This window comes from Cynocephalus volans, chromosome 3, assembly GCF_027409185.1.
Source record: "Cynocephalus volans isolate mCynVol1 chromosome 3, mCynVol1.pri, whole genome shotgun sequence".
NCBI classification, from domain to species: Eukaryota; Metazoa; Chordata; class Mammalia; order Dermoptera; family Cynocephalidae; genus Cynocephalus; species Cynocephalus volans.
Window position 1 is genome coordinate 94,656,009 of NC_084462.1, and position 18,034 is coordinate 94,674,042.

An 18,034-nucleotide genomic window follows, 5' to 3' on the forward strand; every position below is an offset into this window, starting at 1 on the left:
CCCTGGGCCATTTACTTAAAAGTTCCCAGATTTTAGGAAAAAGGGGAGTGGGAGATCATCTAGTTTTGAATTAGATACACATCTTGAAAGTTACAAGCAATTGGAAGCTGTTAAATGAGATTCGGCCACAAACCAGAATTCTCTTATTGAACAAGTCCAATGAGTTAGATTAGATGACTTTAATAATCCCATTGTCTTTCCCTCTTTTCTCTTCACAAAATCAGAGACATGAGAAACTCCAAAGGTATTGTATATTGTGTCCTTTTCCTTTCCAAGCAGCTCCCTTTATGTGTTTTGGCTCAGGCAACCAAGGACACAGAGTATTAGCAGAAACATGGAATGCTTTTGTATAGGCCATGTGTACATAAAAGTAATTATTTATTTAATTTTCCCATTTGTATCATATTAAAGCTTTGTACAGTGTTTTAAGTTCTGTTTTAAAATTATTTTGTATTTTATTTTTATAATCTAGTAATAAAATATTCATTCCGCATGCAAACTCTAGTTCTATTTGTGTGATGGTTTGGATTTCAAAAGTGGGAAATATAATTTTTCAAATTTAGTAAAGTTATTGAATGCACCAGAGGTTACAAGATCAACTGGAAGCAGAAAGTGTTACTGTAAATGCAATACCACATCCAGAAGTGAACTAGAAAAAGAAGCCCTGGCCTGAATAGAAACCAGGTGCTCATTGTTCCTGCAGGTGAAAACCAGGGTTTAGGGATATGAGGAGATGGTTCTTCCATGATAAAATTAAAAGCTCTCTTTCAGTCTGTCATTCTCTCTCTGGTTGAGGGTACTTTTTTCCTTCTCCACAGCAAACACTCCTTGTACCACTAGAGGGATTCCTGCTCCCCCCACCTCCCTGCAGGGTATGACCTTACTTTGATCCAGAGGAACTCTCAGGAAGCATCCTTAGTAGGCAAGCGCTGCTTTTACCCCTTCGGGTTTGGATTGACCTGCTATGTTACTTGCCATCTATTTTTCTGGGCCTGGATTTCATTTCTTGATTTCTCACTGAGCAGCAACATCCAAAATGCTCACTGTCTCAACTTTTTCAAAATAAGGGCGATTAAGAAATAATTCAGGCTCCCAGAAGCTAATCATGAAAATGTCTATTGACTCAGCTCCAAAGTAGTTGAACTAGTAACTTGATGTAAACCCAAGATTACAAATGTTTAAAGGAGAAAATAAAGCTACAGACAAGCATTCTGTGTGCTGCATGGCCCGAAGCACTTCAAGGGTTGTGGCCTGGGGATTATAAAAAGCCTCCCAGCAAGAATTCTGTCCTAGATGGTCAATCAGTGGATGATGAGAGCTGGAAAGCCGGTGAGTACTGTTTGGCCAAGGGACTGAAAAATTAGCCTTTGAGAAAGACAAGGTCAAAATGAGGGGTCAGGTTAACTTCTTTAGGGTGGTGATGGTTGAATCCAAAAAACTTTAACTCTTGAAAGAAAGAATGTGCTTATCGCAGAAGACGTAGGCTGGTGTGTCTCTGGAGAATTCTTCCCCTTTTCTGTCCGGCCGTTCTCCTGGGCACTCGGTGTCCCCCGAGCTGCGTCCGTCCCACAGTGGCCCCAGTGCCAGCTCGCGTCCCGGCGGGTCGCCACTCGGGTCAGGGCAGCCGGGGCAAGGCCTCACCGGGAGCTGCGGCAGCACTTGGCCCATTACCGGGCCTGTCGGCGGGTACTACGAACCCCGAAAGGCCTTCGCCACAGGCCTGAGCCGCTGCCGGCCCCGCCCCGCCGCTCCGCGGCCCAACGGTCGCTCTCCGCCACCGGCCCCGCCCCTCCCAGGCCGCCCGTGGCGCGCCGGCGCCTGCGCAGTCACCCCAGCGCGCCCCGACCGGGATGGCGGCCGTTTTGGAGTCGCTTCTGCGAGAGGAGGTGTCGGTCGCAGCCGCCGTGCGGTGGATCGCGCGCAGCACCCAGAGTTCGGAGGTAACAGCGCCGACACGCCCCCAGGCCTGACCCCTGCTTCCCGCGGTGGATACCAGCCCTCCAGTGCCCTCCCTCTTGGGTGCCTGGCTGCCAGCCCAGGCCGAGTGCGCGCCCTGCGGCCCCGGCTGCTCGAGGCCCCTGGCTGGCAGCTGACCCTCTCGCCCCTCGACGTCTGCTTCCTCAGGATAACCCCGGCGAGGCGGCCACGCTGAACTCACTCCAGCCACTGCGGAAGGAATTCGTGCCGTTCCTGCTGAACTTCCTGAGGGAGCAGAGCAGCCGCGTCCTACCGCAGGGTCCCCCAACACCCGCCAAAGCCCCGGGCGCCTCGGCTGCCTTGCCAGGGAGGCCGGGGGGCCCGCCGCGGGGCGGCCGCGGGGTGCGCAGCCAGCTCTTCCCCCCGACCGAGCCCCAGAGCACCGCTGCCGAGGCCCCTCTGGCCCGCCGCGGGGGCAGGAGGCGGGGCCCAGGGCCGGCCCGCGAGCGAGGAGGCCGAGGCCCCGGGGGTCTGGAGGAGGGGATCAGCGGGGAGAACCTGCCCTGGGCCGGGGGCCGGAGGCTTAGGGGCTCCGGCAGCCCCGACAGCCCCGACAGCCCCAGCCTCGCGCTCTCGGATCCACCAAACCTCAGCAACCTGGAGGAGTTCCCTCCCGTAGGCTCGGTTCCCACCGGCCGTGCAGGGTGAGAATCAGCCCTCCTCCAGGAGATGGGTGGCACGAAGGCTCTGCTAGGGGAGTCAGTAAATCAGGGCTGGGTGCACTGCTGTAGAGCACGGGAATGGTTAGAAGAAGGTCGGGGGTGATATAACTATAATGCTGAGGGGCTTTTTATTTGCAAGAGGCCCAGTGTTGTGATGGAGGGGGATATATTTGAAGTTGGGATTTTGAGAAAAACCTGTGGCTATCTCAGCAGGACGAAGCCTTCACGCAGGATCAACCCAACTCCGGTGAGCGAAGAGCGGTCACTCTCCAAGCCCAAGACCTGCTTCACCTCACCCCCAATCAGCTGTGTCCCCAGTTCCCAACCCTCAGTCCTGGACACTAGCCCCTGGGGCCTTGGCCTTCCCCCAGGGTGCAGAAGTCTGCAAGAGGAGCGGGAGATGCTCAGGAAGGAGCGGTATGGTCGTGCCGCTCCCTGGGATGTCAGCTTCCTCCTTTTCGGGGATCTGCTAGGCTTTTTCTTGAAATTGATTTCCCCTTGGGGACTCTGGGTTTGTTTCTTGGGCTGTTGATGTCTTCTCTGGAGGGACCTGAGTGTGGCTGTGGTAGGGAAGCCAGGCTGACTGCTCAAGACACCTCTCTATCCCCATAGCTCTAAGCAGCTGCAGAGGTCACCTACCCCTGCCTGTCCCACCCCAGATTCGGGGTCTCCCCTCCCCAGCCGGACAGGAAGACTCACAGCTGAACCCGCTGACCCTGCCAGAGTGTCTTTCCGCCAGCGCCTGGAGCTGGTAGCCCATGTCTACTCCTCATGCATTGCTGGTGAGAGCAAAGGGGGCTGGAGTGGAGATACTCGAAGAACTGCAGGGTAAAATAATTGATAAGTCAGGTAGAACTGAGCCTTAGCTCCAAACGGTGCCCAGTACCTTGGGATTTCTTTTTATATCCAGAGAACCTAGTACCAAACCTCTTCTTGGAGCTTTTCTTCGTCCTTCAGCTCCTTACTGCCCGACGGATGGTGGCTGTCAAGGACAGTGACGTTGAACCAAATCAAGGTGTGTTAGGTCAGTGAGTAAGCCTCCTTTTGAGAAATGGGGTGTGGAGATGGGACAGTTCTTAACTGACAGCTTGGAACTATCCTAGATTCCCTGGAAAGTCCACTGTTCCAGAGCATCCATGATTGTGTCTTCTTTGCAGTACAGGTTTTGGAGCATCAATTTCAGTGAGTTTCCCTGGCTGAGGCATTTGGGCCTTATTCTCATTGTCTACTTGATTCTCTGGCCACTTGGGATGCATGCTCATGCTTAACGCAGGTGCAGTGGCCTTGGATCTTTTCCTACCTGTTACCTTTAATTTTGTGTCACTTTAACCCCTAAAAGAGTCAAATGGACCCCTGTGGTCTTGGCAGCTGTCCTTTGGGTTTATGACCAATGTTTCTCTCCTGCCCTCTTGCTCCCTTCTCCATAAGGTCTTATTTCTTCCCCCTTTACCCGCATCATCTGTGATCCTTGGCCTGTGACTTTGCCGTACATACCTGACCTTACATACCTGCTCTATGCTCCAGATTTTCTGTGTGGTATGCAGTTGCCTGCTTCCTGTTTGCAGTCTATGTACCAGTCTCAGTCATATGTGCTCTTGTCCCTGCAGAGTTCTTTCCTACCTAGACAAAGGGACCTTGAAGCTGCTGGCTGAGAATGAGCGGCTGCTGTGCTTCTCACCAGCTCTGCAAGGCCGCCTTCGAGCTGCTTACGAGGGCAGCATTGCCAAGGTAGTGACCCCAGCTTGGATGCTTACTAGCCTGGACTTGACCCTTCCTAGCTTTCATGAATTCAGGCTACCCTGCTCACGACATTTAACTGTCATGTGGGCTAACTGGGCATAGCCCCTGCAGCTTCAGTTCCTAATGTCACTGCCGTATTTTAGGTCTCTCTGGCGATGCCACCCTCTGCTCAAGCTGTCTCCTTTCAGCCAGAGACTGACAATCGTGCCAACTTCTCCAGTGACCGAGCCTTTCATACTTTTAAAAAACAGAGGTGATAAGAAAAGAGAACTTTTGGGGAGGGAGTGAGGCCCCATTATCTCTGGAATAGGCAGCTGTTTTGTTTTCATAGAAACCAGTTTTGCACTAATAGGTGGTGGGTTAGTACTACCAGGCTCTTCTTCCCAGCCATCATAATGGCCACTTGGCTTCTGTTTCATGCCCATGGACTTGAACCCTGAGCTTAGCCAGCCGTTTCACAGGTTATGACTTTAGTCTCAGGGTTCTCAGATAAGAGCGTGCCGGGATCAGCCTTCACTGCCTTCAGAAGTTCGTGCAGCCTGTGGTATGCTGCTGCTAGGTCAGTAAGCATTATTGTCACATAGACAACTTTGGAGAGATTAAGGAATAGGGCTGTGGCTAGTCCTATCCTCAGTTCTTCCAAGTGAGGGAGGGTGCTACTGGGCACAATTTAGAGGCAGCTGTGTCCTAGCTGATCAGGTATCTTGTGTGTCTGACAGGGATGTGTTTTATGAGGTGCTTCGAGAGTGGGAAGATCGCCATGAGGAGCCTGGCTGGGATTTTGAGAAGGGCTTGGGCAGCAAGATCAGGTGGGTGCTCAGACACTGGTCACCTTGTCTTCTGGCAGTGAGCAGCTCAATGATGCTTGGGGAGCTGATTGGTGGAAGGCTTTCCCCTCATTCCTTCCAGCCCAAACTATTTTCTTCTATCCTTCTTAATCTTTCTAGTTATTGACAACTCTGCTTCTACGCAAGAGGGATTTCTTTCTCTAGCTACTTCCACTCAAAAGTGCCTCATACTTGTTTAGTAATGGCAAATGCTTGGAAAAGTGCAAAGCTCTTAATCCAGGTAGCTTGAGTTTTGGCCCAAGTTGCTGGTTAGGCTCCTCCAACCTGTTTGCTCCATGGTCTCATTTGGGCAAGTCTGATAACTTCTCATAGGTAGATGACTAGGTTGCAGAATGCATATCCTCTGTCCGGTCATCTACCCTTCCACATTGGTCATGAAGCTCACTGGCACTCAGTGGGGACTAAAGATTAGAGAGGTGGTATTATGTCTTGTTTGAGTAAGTGTGTCTCTAGCCTTGAGGGATCTTGGTGCTAAGTGGAGTATCCTTTACTTTGCTGTATCCCTGTGTGGGCCAGCTCTGTCAGGGATGCTCAAGTCCCTGGTAAAGGACTGGAAAGTCCAAGGATTGGCTTGTTTTCTCAGATCTTTCTTCCTCTCATCTTTTGTAAACTCTTTTATTCCTCAGAACCATGATGGGTCAACTCTCTGCAGCTTGCAGCCATAGCCACTTTGTTCGGCTTTTCCAAAAACAACTTCTCCAGGTAATGGCTTCAGCAGGAGATTAATCTACAATGAACAGTAGGTATTGTAGGCAGCCAAGTAATGGCTGGTATTGTGGGATCCTGGGCTAGAGTCTGAACAGTTCTACTTCTTGGGGGGGTGGCTGAAAACTCAAGTGGCGAGAGAAGAACCAGAGCACTTCCTCACGTGCCCTGTACTCCATGCCCTCTCCCCGCCTCTCATTTGCCTCAGGCCCCATGCCCTCTCTCTGCCTAATACCTCCTCTTTTCCTTGATTTGAGCTGTGGTAGATCATGAGATTAGTAGCTAGGCCTAGCTCTAGTGATTCTAGGCAAATACTTAACCTTTCAGTTTCAGTTTCTTCACCTATAAAACAGGAATATAATTCCTACCTCAAAAAATGTATCTAAAGCACCTGACACAGAGTTGGCATTCTGTAAATGTTCATTACTTCTTATTTTGTTCAGTCTTTCTCACTTGCTGGTTTTTTTAATTCTCTCCTCCCTCCCTCACCCCAGATGTGTCAGAGCCCTGGTGGTACTGGGGGCATGGTCTTGGGTGAGGCTCTGGATGTGCTGAGTATGCTGGGAGCCGACAAGCTGGGGCGGTTGCGACGCCTACAGGAACGGCTTGTGGCCCCTCAGAGCAGTGGGGGGCCCTGCCCACCCCCCACCTTCCCAGGCTGTCAAGGCTTCTTCAGGGACTTCATCCTGAGTGCCAGCAGGTAAAGGCCCCCTGGGTCTTGCAGGAAGTGGGGCAGAGGCCAGGAGAGGGTTGGCTTCCCAGAAGAGTAAATAGTTCTCCTCTCTCCTTTGCCTGGAAGATAACAGGATGGGACTAAGCGCCTTCTAGCTCACACTTTCTGACTCCATTTCACTTCTCATTCTTTCTTCCACATAGTGATTTCATTACTCCTTGGCCTCCCCTGTCTACCCTGCTGATCCTTTCTGTCTGGAGCACCTCTTCTTGATTCTGGTTCTTCCTGCACCTCTTCCAGTGCTTTTCTTTTTTTTTTTTTTCTTTTTTTTTCTTTTTTTTGCTCCCCTCCTCCTTCCTAGCTTCCAGTTTAATCAGCATCTCATGGATAGTCTGAGCTTGAAGATCCGGGAGCTCAATGGCCTCGCCCTGCCTCAGCATGAGGCCAGTGATGAAGATGGGGAGTCTGATGTAGACTGGCAGGTTAGAGAACAGAACAAGGGAAATACTGGGGTCTGACCTAGGAGGGAAGGGGCATGTTCAAGAATACTTTATACAGACTTGGAGTTGTTCTAGAAGCCTTATGCTTAGGTCTTTTTACTTCTCTTGACTCTACACAGGGTGAACGGAGGCAGTTTGCTGTGGTGCTGCTTAGCCTGAGGCTTTTGGCTAAATTTCTAGGCTTTGTGGCTTTCCTGCCATACCGGGGGCCAGAACCACCCCCGACTGGTGAGCTTCAGGACTCCATTCTGGCCCTCAGGAGCCAGGTGAATGGGTGGGAAATCCTGGTAAGGAGGGAGCTGGGAGGACAAGCAAGGCACTAAAGTTGACTGGTTTCCATGGCTATTCTGGATACCAGGCAGGTTAGAGGGCATTACCAGCCCCTCCCAGGGACCTACCCACTCACTGACTGAGCACTGGTCCTCCAGGTCCCTCCAGTCCTGGATGTGCGGACTCTGCTGCTGCAGGGGCTGCAGGCCCGCCGAGCAGTGCTCACTGTTCCCTGGCTGGTGGAGTTCCTTTCCCTTGCTGACCACATTGTTCCCTTGCTGGACTATTACCGGAGCATCTTTACTCTCCTGCTGCACCTACATCGGTGAGTGGAGAAAGGCTAGGGCTTGAGAAAAGAATGTGGGTAAACAATGCTCAGGACTCAGGGTCGAGCAATCTACCTTCTGTATGGGTAGCAGAGCCGTACTGAATCTCACAGGAGAGGCAGGATTTGACCCACAGAAACAGACTGTGGGCACTATTAACATTTTCATTGGCCCTTTTCTGTTTCTGTCATGGCCTAGCTGAGGGGGAATAGAGGCATAGGAGTAGAGACTGAGGAGATTTTGGTTGCCTACAGGACAGCAGTCCCTTTTGGGTCTGCTGTTGAGAATGACCTACCCAATGATGGCTTTTGTTTAGTCCATTACATTCCTTTTTTTTTTTTTTTTTTTTTTTAAGATGACCGGTAAGGGGATCTTAACCCTTGACTTGGTGTTGTCAGCACCACGCTCAGCCAGTGAGCAATCCGGCCGTCCCTATACAGGATCCGAACCTGTGGCCTTGGTGTTATCAGCATCGCACTCTCCTGAGTGAGCCACAGGCCGGCCCTACTCTATTCCATTCCTTTCTTTGCACAAATTCTCTTCACACCCTCCATTTACCTTTTAGGAGCTTGGTCTTATCACAGGAAAGTGAAGGAGAGATGTGTTTTCTGAACAAGCTGCTGCTGCTTGCTGTCCTGGGCTGGCTTTTCCAGGTGGGCAGAGTCAGGGTCCACATTGAGGGAAGGGGGACTTCTGTGGCGGGAGAGGGGAGCGGAAGAACAAGGTAGGGGCCAGAAGATGAAGGTTTGGAAGAGGTATGGGGATTACCATAGTTCAGAGGATGTTTAGTTTACCTGGTGCCTGAACCCTGGCACTATGAGGTTGGAAGGTGGGATAAGTCAGCAGTGCTGACTGGAGTTTTAACTGCCATCATCTCTTGCCAGATTCCCACAGTCCCTGAGGACTTGTTCTTTCAGGAAGATGGTCAGTTGGATGCCTTTGAGGTGGACATAGTAGCCTCAGAGCATGGGTTGGTGAGTGTTGGGGTCCAGTCAGAGCCATGGGAACCCCAGGAATAAAGGAAGCGGGCTTTCCGGGAATGCCCAGCAGGAGACAAGCCAGGATAGAGACTTAACCCTGATGTAATTCTCCTACCTGACGGTCCCATTTTTGGGCACGGTGGGGAGGAGGGGAAGCCTGCCTGCCCACCCTCCCAACACTGGCCCATTCTCCCCCAGGACAGTGTGCCTGTGGTGGACCAGCAGCTGCTCTACACCTGCTGTCCCTACATCGGTGAGCATTCTGGTCTCCCCCAGATGGTCCTTGGTCTTTGGCCTGTCCCTTCATGAGTACCCAAAAGGCACCCAAGTGGCCTAATTTAGGTGCTGCCTGGGAGCCTCAGCTTCTTTACACCACACCTACTAAAGTCTAGGATGTTTGGCTAGCAGAAGGGGTTCTGGAACTAAAAACTTGGACTTCCTGATGCAGGAGAGCTCCGGAAACTCCTTGCTTCATGGGTATCAGGCAGCAGTGGACGGAGTGGGGGCTTTGTGAGGAAAATCACCCCCACCACCACAACCAGCCTGGGATCCCAGCTTCTTCAGACAAGCCAGGGGCTGCAGGTAAGGGCAGGGCAGAGGATGGAGGCAGCTCAGTGGGGAAGGATGAAGGAAGCCCTCACCGTGCTGCTCCCTCCTTCCCACAGGCACAGCTTGCCCAGGCTTTTTTCCACAACCAGCCGCCCTCCCTGCGCAGGACTGTGGAGTTTGTGGCAGAGAGAATTGGATCGAACTGTGTCAAACATATCAAGTAAGAGTGGGTTGAGGGTTCCCGTGTCATTACTTTACCATCTTCCCCCCCTTTAACTCTTAACATCTCCTTGGCAAAATGAGGAAGCTCAGCTGCGGTGGGGGGGGGGGGGGGGGGGGGCTGAAATTAACAACATCGTTTGTGGGAGATCCTGACCAAATGTCCTTGAATTTACAGCCCTTTTCTGATTCAGCCCTTCCAACTACCCCCAAACAGTGCTGTCCCTGTTGCAGGGCCACGCTGGTGGCAGATCTGGTGCGCCAGGCAGAGTCACTTCTCCGAGAGCAGCTGGTGATGCAGGGACAGGAAGGGGGAGATCCAGCCCAGCTGTTGGAGATCTTGTGTTCCCAGCTGTGCCCCCACGGGGCCCAAGCCTTGGCCCAGGGGCGGGAGTAAGAAGTTCCAGTCTGTGTGCATCCTCTCATCTCCTCTACTCTCCTCTTAGTTTTTTTCCTGTCCTTTCCTCTTTCACACTTATATTTTTTATTCCATTTCCTCCCTTTACCCCCCCCCATTTTCTCCTCTTCCTCTGTAGACTCGTATCTTTGGCTTTAGGATTTCTGTGGCACAAAGTCCAAATGTTGAATTGAGTGTGTGTGTGCAATGCTGTAGGGCTGGTGATCGGGTTTCCTGTTCCTCTAGCACCCGGGCTGGGGCAGGAGGGCAGATGGCACTTGCTCCTGAGGTACAGCCTCCCAGATCAGGTGCCTGGTGCACTCAGGGCATTTACTTCTTGAGTCAGGCTGAAATTTAAAGACATCACTGACCTCCCCTTTCTCCGTTCAGATTCTGCCACAGGAAGAGCCCTGGGGCTGTGCGGGCACTGCTTCCAGAGGAGACCCCGGCAGCTGTACGTAGGAAGAAGGCTGGGAGCTAGCAAGCCAGGCGGTTGTGGTGGGAGAGGCGCATGGTGTAGTTGTGTGCGTGTGTGTGTGCAGTTGCCATAGGGTGGGTGGGTCGACTCCGGCATCCATTTGTTGTACCCAACCCTTTCCTGCCTGCCGACTCTGCAGTTCTTCTGTGTCACAGGTTCTAAGTAGTGCAGAGAACATTGCTGTGGGGCTTGCAACAGAGAAAGCCTGTGCATGGTTGTCAGCCAACATCACAGGTAAGGTCCAGGAGAGGGAAGTGGAGTGGCTGTGTTTAAAAAGTAGACTGGCATAGATTTGGAGGCAATGGGATTCAGGGCCAGCTGGAAACAGCAAAGGGCAAGGGTTGGCACAGTGACCCCTTTCCTGTTCTCTGCTCTGCAGCGCTGATTAGGAGGGAGGTGAAAGCGGCAGTGAGTCGCACACTTCGAGCCCAGGGTCCTGAACCGGCTGCCCGGGGGGAGCGGAGGGGCTGCTCCCGCGCCTGTGAGCACCACGCTCCCCTCCCCTCCCACCTCATCTCCGAGATAAAAGTACACAGCTACCCTACTCCCTTTGGCTTCTCTACTCCCTCTCCCTGCTGTTCCTGGTTTCTTTCCTCACATCAGCGCCAGTATTTTTGTGTAGAAGCTTTCTGTGTTGTCCAGTTAATTCCTGTTTCATTCATTACAGAATGGGATTAGGTAGGGCAGAGCTGAATTGAGTGGTTTCCTAATTATTCTGACTTTTGGTACTTGAATCACCGAAAAAAGGAAAAGGGTAGATATGACATTTTTGACTAAATGCTTATTACACAGATGGTGGTGAATGGCTGTAAAGTGTAAAAGAAAACACTCCAGTATTTGGATATTATTTCAATAATGTTCTTCTGTGTGTATTTTGTTTACTTACAGGCAGTAAGAATAAACTGTCAGTTCTAACTTGATTTAAAAAGTTCAGAGCCAGTCTAGAACAGGGGTCAAGCAAACAGCCCATGGGCCAAATCTATCCTGCCCTCGTGATTAGAGTTTTATTGGAACATAGCCTCATCTATTTATCTACAAATTGTCTGTGTCTGCTTTTATGTTACAGTGGCACAGTTGAGTATCTGGGTCAGCGACCTTATAGTCCACAGAGCATAAAATGTTTAGTAACGGGCCCTGGTCTAGGACTAAAGATTTGGAATAGAGTCGAGGAAGCAATGACTAAAAATGGAGAGTATATGGGAGGGAGAGGAAAAGTGTTAGTGGCCATTGGATACTGGTTCTTAATGTGTAGAGGATATCTCTGTTGAAACCTCAGCTCTCCTGAGGAGATAAACAGAGAAGCCTGAGGGACAGAAAATCTTCATAAGACTGTGTATCTAACAGGACAGTTTCCCTTTAAGAATAAGGTGCTCTCTGGGAGCTGGGTAGGTAGTTCCAAATTGAGTGAGCATCTTCTGAGCTCTCTGGTAGCACATTGTCCCTAAGCTTACTGCTCCGTCTGTTCCCTCTTGTTGTTCACATACATAGGTGCTTCTCCTGGCTATGCCGTTCTGCAGAGTCCCAGATCTAGGGGCACCTTGGCCCAGTTCTTCACCCCCCTGTGGCCCTGTTTTCCTTCTGCCTCTCTCCACTGGCTGATCCCTGCCCCAAGCCTAGTGTCTGTGGCATCTCAGTCCCCAGCCTGGTGTGAAGTCTCACCCTGCTCTCTTTAGGATGTGCTCTCCCTGGCTGTGGGGCCTCGCGATCCTGAGGAGGGAGTTTCTCCAGAGCGTCTAGAGCAGCTCCTAGGCCAGTTGGGCCAGACGCTGCGGTGCCGCCAGGTAAGACATGGCATCTACCACATGAAGAATGTTTTGCTGTGTGTTCTTGTCTAATGCCTAATAACCAGAACCACATTGGCTCAGGGCCAGTCCTTAAAGCAGTAAGGATGGTGTTAATATCTAGGCTCTCCCTTCTTTTTCCCCACAGTTCCTGTGCCCACCTGCTGAGCAGCATCTAGCAAAGTGCTCTGTGGAATTAGCTTCCCTCCTTGGTATGGTTTCTTTCCATCAAATCACTTTTGCCAGATCCCCATTCTCAGGGTTGGGTACAAGCAAGATTAGAAACACGGAGCCCTGTTCTGCCTCTTTCTTAAAGCTTGGTTTTCCTCTCTCCCTGTAGTTGCAGACCAAATTCCCATCCTAGGGCCCCCAGCACAGCACAGGCTGGAGAGAGGGCAGGCTCGAAGGCTTCTGCACATGCTGCTTTCCCTGTGGAAGGACGACTTTCAGGGGCCAGTTCCCCTACAGCTGCTGCTGAGCCCAAGAAATGTGGGGCTTCTGGCAGACACACGGCCAAGGGAGGTAAGTCAGTGAGATGGGGGGACAATAGGGCTTCTTAGCACTCTGCAGTCACATTCTTAACATCTACCACCCTCACCACAAACTTTATGAGTTGCTTTGTTTCCTTTCTTTACCCTCTCTGGTTCCATGCTAAAATGGACTCCTTTCATGCAGATCTTGTGAGATCTCAATCTGTCAGTCAGGGTCACTGTGCAGTCCTCCTAGCAACTCTGACCTTTTCTGTGATGTGTTTTACAGTGGGACCTGCTGCTGTTCTTGCTCCGGGAGCTGGTAGAGAAGGGTCTGATGAGACGGATAGAGATAGAGGCCTGCCTGGGCAGCCTCCATAAGGCCCAGTGGCCAGGGGTAAGGAGTTCTTACATTGAGAGAAAACTGTCATGTATCCCACTTGTCCTGAAGGGAGGCAAGTGATGGGGCCAAAGGAAGTGGATTTTTGTCAGGTGTTTCAGGACCATCTTGAAATTGAGCAGTGGCTGTTCTGGTTGGTCACCTTCAGATTTGAATAGCCATTGTATGAGGGACTGTGTTAGTGGAGGAAGCAAGGAAGGCAGTTAGTTGGAAGGCACAGTGACTATGAGTTTTTAAAATCAGAATAACCTGGATTTTAATCTCAGGTAGTTCTTACTGTTTTTGTGATTTGGAGCAAAGTAATTAATCTTAGTTTCCTCGACCATAAAATGGGACTAATAACTTCAAGACAAAATAGATGTACTCAGTAGATGGTAAAGCCTGAGCCTCCTATCAGAGTTCACTTGCCCTGCTGTAACTTAACCTAGGATGAGGTTTCAAGTCCATTTCAGAGTAGAGGGCAGTTGGGGGAAAAAATAATACAGCCAGGTTTTTATCTACTTACTGGTTAGCTTGATGTTTGGGATTGAGCTTCAGTTGAAGGGATGAACTGTCCATCATGTCTGCCTTTTCTGTCATATTTCTACTTGCTCCAGGACTTCTCTGAAGAATTAGCAACACTATTTAACCTGTTTCTAGCTGAGCCCCACCTGCCAGAACCCCAGCTAAGAGCATGTGAGCTGGTGCAGCCAACCCGGGGGACTGTGCTGGCCCAGAGCTAGGACTGGAAAGTGGCCCTGCCTTGGGCATCACAACAGAACCTTGGAACCCTACCTGACTGTGCCTCAGGAGGAACCCCAAGTGCCCACTGCTGACCCTTGCTGGAGCAGGTGTAGATGGATCTGTAATGAGATTTCCTGCTCAGATGTGAAGGAAGTATGTGGCTGGATGGCATTCCACCAACTGCAGGCTTACCACTTGAATTCTAGAGGAAGAAGAGGTCACCTGATTCAGGATTATGGTGGAAAACCCTAGAGCCTCCAGTCCTGGAGCAGAAGAGTTGGTGTTTCATCACTTGGATACTAAATTAAATGATGTGTGTGGGCTTGTTGACATAGGATTCAAGCCTTATTTGCTGCTCTCCCAGCATCTCTCAAAACCTTGTGGTTCTGGGAAATCATGACAGAGGCAAATGACTTCTGATTAACTTGTGAGGACAGTTAACATCTCGGGAGTCTACGTTTTCTTACCACTAGGAACTGGATTATCTCCTTAAAAATGCACAACAGATAAGAAGGTAAGACTCACTGGACTGAAACCTGGCTTTACCCCTATATCTTCAGCCCCTGGGCAGGTAGTAACTCTTTAGACCCTAATCTCTGTCCAAGGACCAAGCACAGGGCAGAACAGTAGAGCTTTTTAAAATAAACTGTTTTCTTTAGCAAGGGCTTGATGTCTCGTTATTTTCACCTGTCTTTTCTCTTTAGAAGTCTGCAAAGTTTCAGGTGGACTTTGAGTTGGCAGTTAATTGCAAAATGAGCCACCTCACATCTTTGTAACGCCCACATGTCCCACTGCAGAGAGCCAGTCTCAGGCACCTGAGACAGTGACTGCTATTGACTTACTGCCAATAGTATTGACTTCTCCCTTTTTTGTGCATTGGAGAAAGGTTTAGGATAATGTGCGAAATTTCCACTCACAAGCGTGCTTTTTCTGTTTGACGACTATGTAAGATCAAGTTCTGTTGGGGGAAGTAGAGGGTACTCAGTGAAGCTCTTGTGGCAGCCTGCAAAATCATTTGTACATACATGCATATTTCTTGTGGGGGAAGTTCATAGCTGTCAAAGATTCTGACCCAAGGAAGGTTAAGATTTTCTGGGCCTAGAGGGATCCACTTATGTGACTATAGTAAGGCCAGGAAATCTTATCAACACAAAATGAATAATGGGAGTGTTTCTCAGTCACCACCTTATGATCATACTTCTCCCAAATACCCAGTCCACGCTTTTCCTTCCCCTCTACTCATCCCAGTCACTCCTTTAACTCCTTTAAGAAGATTCTACATCTGAACCTTATTTCCTAATCTCTTCATTTTCAAAGGCCTTTATCTTTGTCCTTTAAATCCTATTTGTTCTGAATGCCTGGAAACCAAAAAAGTATTAAGAAATGTTTTCTCTATGCCCAGAAACCAGCATTAGGTGTGGCTGAACTACAGCACTGCCCTGGAAGCTGAGGTAAGCACCAGCTCATGGCCTCTTCTTGACTTGTTCTAGACAACCCAGCTGAGTGCGACATGGGACCAAACTGAAGCCCCAATGATGCTGCGGTTGAAGGGCTGGGCCATAACCCAGTCCTGGTGTAAGGTCCGGAGTTAAAACCATGTTCTTGTGAATCTGAATGGAAATTTAACCTGGTCCCAGTGAAGGAAACTTCCTGCTGGGCTCTGTGAGCCTTAAAGGCTCCTTGAAGGATTATGGAGACAGCTAATGAACCAGTGAACTAACTGATTCCTTTCTATGCGTCTACTCTCTACTAATTGTCTAAATCAACTTTTTTTTTGTTTAGCCACTTTTCTGTTCAATTAAACTTTATGTGAATTATTGAATGTATCAATATATTCTTCACTGAAATAGTACTTGAAAAGAGATGGGACGTGCTGCAGGCACTTTGTGATGTTTGTGGTGCATACAATGTCCTTTTAATGCCTGCAAGCCCAAAACTAGGGCTACCATTTTAATTAACCTCATCTGCAGCTTTTGGGGTAACCACTACCTCTTCCAAAATCTGCCAAGTGGAATCCATTCCCTTCTAAAATAATGTGAACCCTCTTCCGTCCCCTGCCTTCTAGGAGAGAACCAGTTTGGCCCAGGGCCTCCACCAAGCTCAGACCCCCCCAGTAGTGTCTGTAATCAGGGTAGATGTGTCTTCAGCTTTCCCCACCCCCAGTACAGCACCACCTACTCTTGGCCTTACTTAGGTGCAGGGAATGGTCTGCAACTGAATCCAGGATGCCTTCCAGGGGTACACCTGTCCACCTGCTTAGAAATATGTAGGGAAAGTGAAGGAAAATGGTCAGAGCCCCTCAGATGTTCAGAATCTTGCTGAGCATTTGCTGTAAATATCCACGTGCACCCAGGTGTTCATTGATTACTGTCTAACGTAATTGCATGTGCACCCAGGTGTCCTAGGTTATGGACTGAAGTATAAAGGACTAATGTCCTGGGTTATGGACTGAAATATAAAGGACTAACAGCTCTGACACGGTGCTTCTCAGGATGCTCTGGGAGGCCACTAGGGCGGCTGCTCCTAGCTCTGAATAAAGCCTGTTAATTTTTTACCCACAGCTCCCAGGATCTTTTCCTATTACCTGGCTCGTGGACCTGTGTGTGAAGGGTTTGTGACCCGTCTGTACAACAGGCTTTAAGGGTCCATGAGCCCTAGCCCTAGCCCTAGTCCGACAACTGGCACAGTCGGCAGGATTCTGGGCAGGTAAAAGAGCCCAGCAATTCATGTTACGGGTAGGATGCCAAGCAGGTAAAGAAGCAGAAAGCCCCTTAGGAGGGGGAGGAAATGTGGCTACACTACACTTGGGTATGTGATGCTCGGTGGCTGCTTTCCCATTGAATGTGATCTGGCTGTTGCTTGCTATACTTACTGCAAGCCAACATGGACCAGAAACCCCATGAAGCATCACAGTTCCAAGATTTGCAGCAGAAAGCAGACAGGTTGGAAGTGTGGATACATGCCCTAGGGGTTAAAGTACAGCAACAGATTATCCCTGCTTCTGACATCAAAGACATACGATGAACCTGACATACGATGAGTTGGGGGAGACTGCGTCTCCTGGAAGCATGAGCAGCCTATGGGACCAGGCAGACTGGTAGGCAACCCACAGGTGACCCAGTTCACTACCTATGTCCCATATACCCAGGTCGAATTGGTTGGCTTGGGGAAACAGTAAAACAGCAGAAACAGGGAGAGCCCCTGGCTGCTGCAGCTATAGGACCTAGGGGTGGATGGTGTAATGTGCTCTGGAGAAGTGTAGTAAATGCATGTCACCTTTGTCTGAAGGCAGATGGCTTGACGGGTGTCACTTAAACCCGAGAAGGCTTGGAGGGTGCCATTTAAACCCAATGGCTTGACAGGTGCTGTATAAACCCAAGAAAAGTGTGTCACATGCAGATGGGGAGACGACCTGAGGATGGGTGCCCCTGCAGAATTTCAAGTATGTTTTCACCTGGTGAAAAGGTGGAAAAGCTAGCCTCTCTTACTAACGCCTGTCTTTTTGGCAGTGGTAACAGAATAACTGCAGATATGCACAGGGACAGGGCAGCTGCTCCTTGATGGACTGGGTTAATGCTGCAGAACTGCCCGAGACTGAGTGAATAGCTGGTGTAAGCCGAGCTGATTCAAGTGGTTCAAGAGCGGGGATGGGGCAACTAGATGCTAATAGCCAAGACAATGGGAGATAAGGCCCTGAGGGTATTTCAGAAGTTTGGGAGAGCACCCCTCCCATCTTAGACCGAGGCCTAGGAGAACTGACTCTCTGGAGGACAGACCTGGGGCACTGCTGCTCCTGGGCTGCTCCCTGCACTCCAGCTGCCCTGGCTGAAGAAGCCCTGCATTGGGTGGCCCCAAGTGTGGTTCATGCAACAGCTCTGGAGAGCACAAGCCTTGGTGGTGGTCAGGTCGTGTTACAGGCAGCAGAACTTGAGAGCAGTGGCAGCATGGCAGCCTCCACCCAGGTTTTGGAAGATGTATGAAAAAGTTGGGGGACTCACAAGGCCTGCTGCAGGGGTGGAGTTGCTGCAGAGGTCATCTACAGAGCAATGTGGAGCAGAAAAGTGGGGTCGGAACCCCTACAGAGAGTCCCCACTGGGGAAAGGTCTAGTGGAGCCAGGGTGGTGGGACTGCTGCCGGGAGCCCAGAACTGTGGGGCTGCTGGCAACGTGCAGCACTGGCCTGGAAAAGCTGCAGGCACCAGGGCAGCTCAATGGGCTGCACCTGGCGGAGCTGTAGGAGTGAGGTTGCCCAATGCTTTGGGGGGTCCAGATGCCCGAGTGTGCTTAACGTTTGCCCTGTTTGGGTTTCAGATTTGTTTGGGGACTGTTTTTCCTTT

General features: G+C 50.4%; 1 protein-coding gene across 1 annotated transcript; it reads left to right on the forward strand.

Moving 5' to 3' along the window:
- The first annotated feature begins 1,850 nt into the window (after positions 1–1,850).
- Positions 1,851–14,356, forward strand: CDAN1 (codanin 1). Its single transcript, XM_063089738.1, has 28 exons — positions 1,851–1,940; positions 2,125–2,621; positions 2,850–3,056; positions 3,252–3,421; positions 3,550–3,654; positions 3,743–3,821; positions 4,247–4,367; positions 4,523–4,632; positions 5,099–5,188; positions 5,854–5,929; positions 6,427–6,632; positions 6,967–7,087; positions 7,225–7,371; positions 7,534–7,700; positions 8,267–8,354; positions 8,586–8,675; positions 8,880–8,934; positions 9,130–9,263; positions 9,347–9,450; positions 9,684–9,842; positions 10,237–10,300; positions 10,480–10,558; positions 10,704–10,852; positions 11,998–12,105; positions 12,254–12,317; positions 12,446–12,627; positions 12,865–12,972; positions 13,572–14,356. Exons 1-28 carry the CDS (start codon positions 1,851–1,853, stop codon positions 13,695–13,697), a joined length of 3,696 nt encoding a protein of 1,231 aa, XP_062945808.1. The 3' UTR covers positions 13,698–14,356.
- Positions 14,357–18,034: the final 3,678 nt, after the last annotated feature.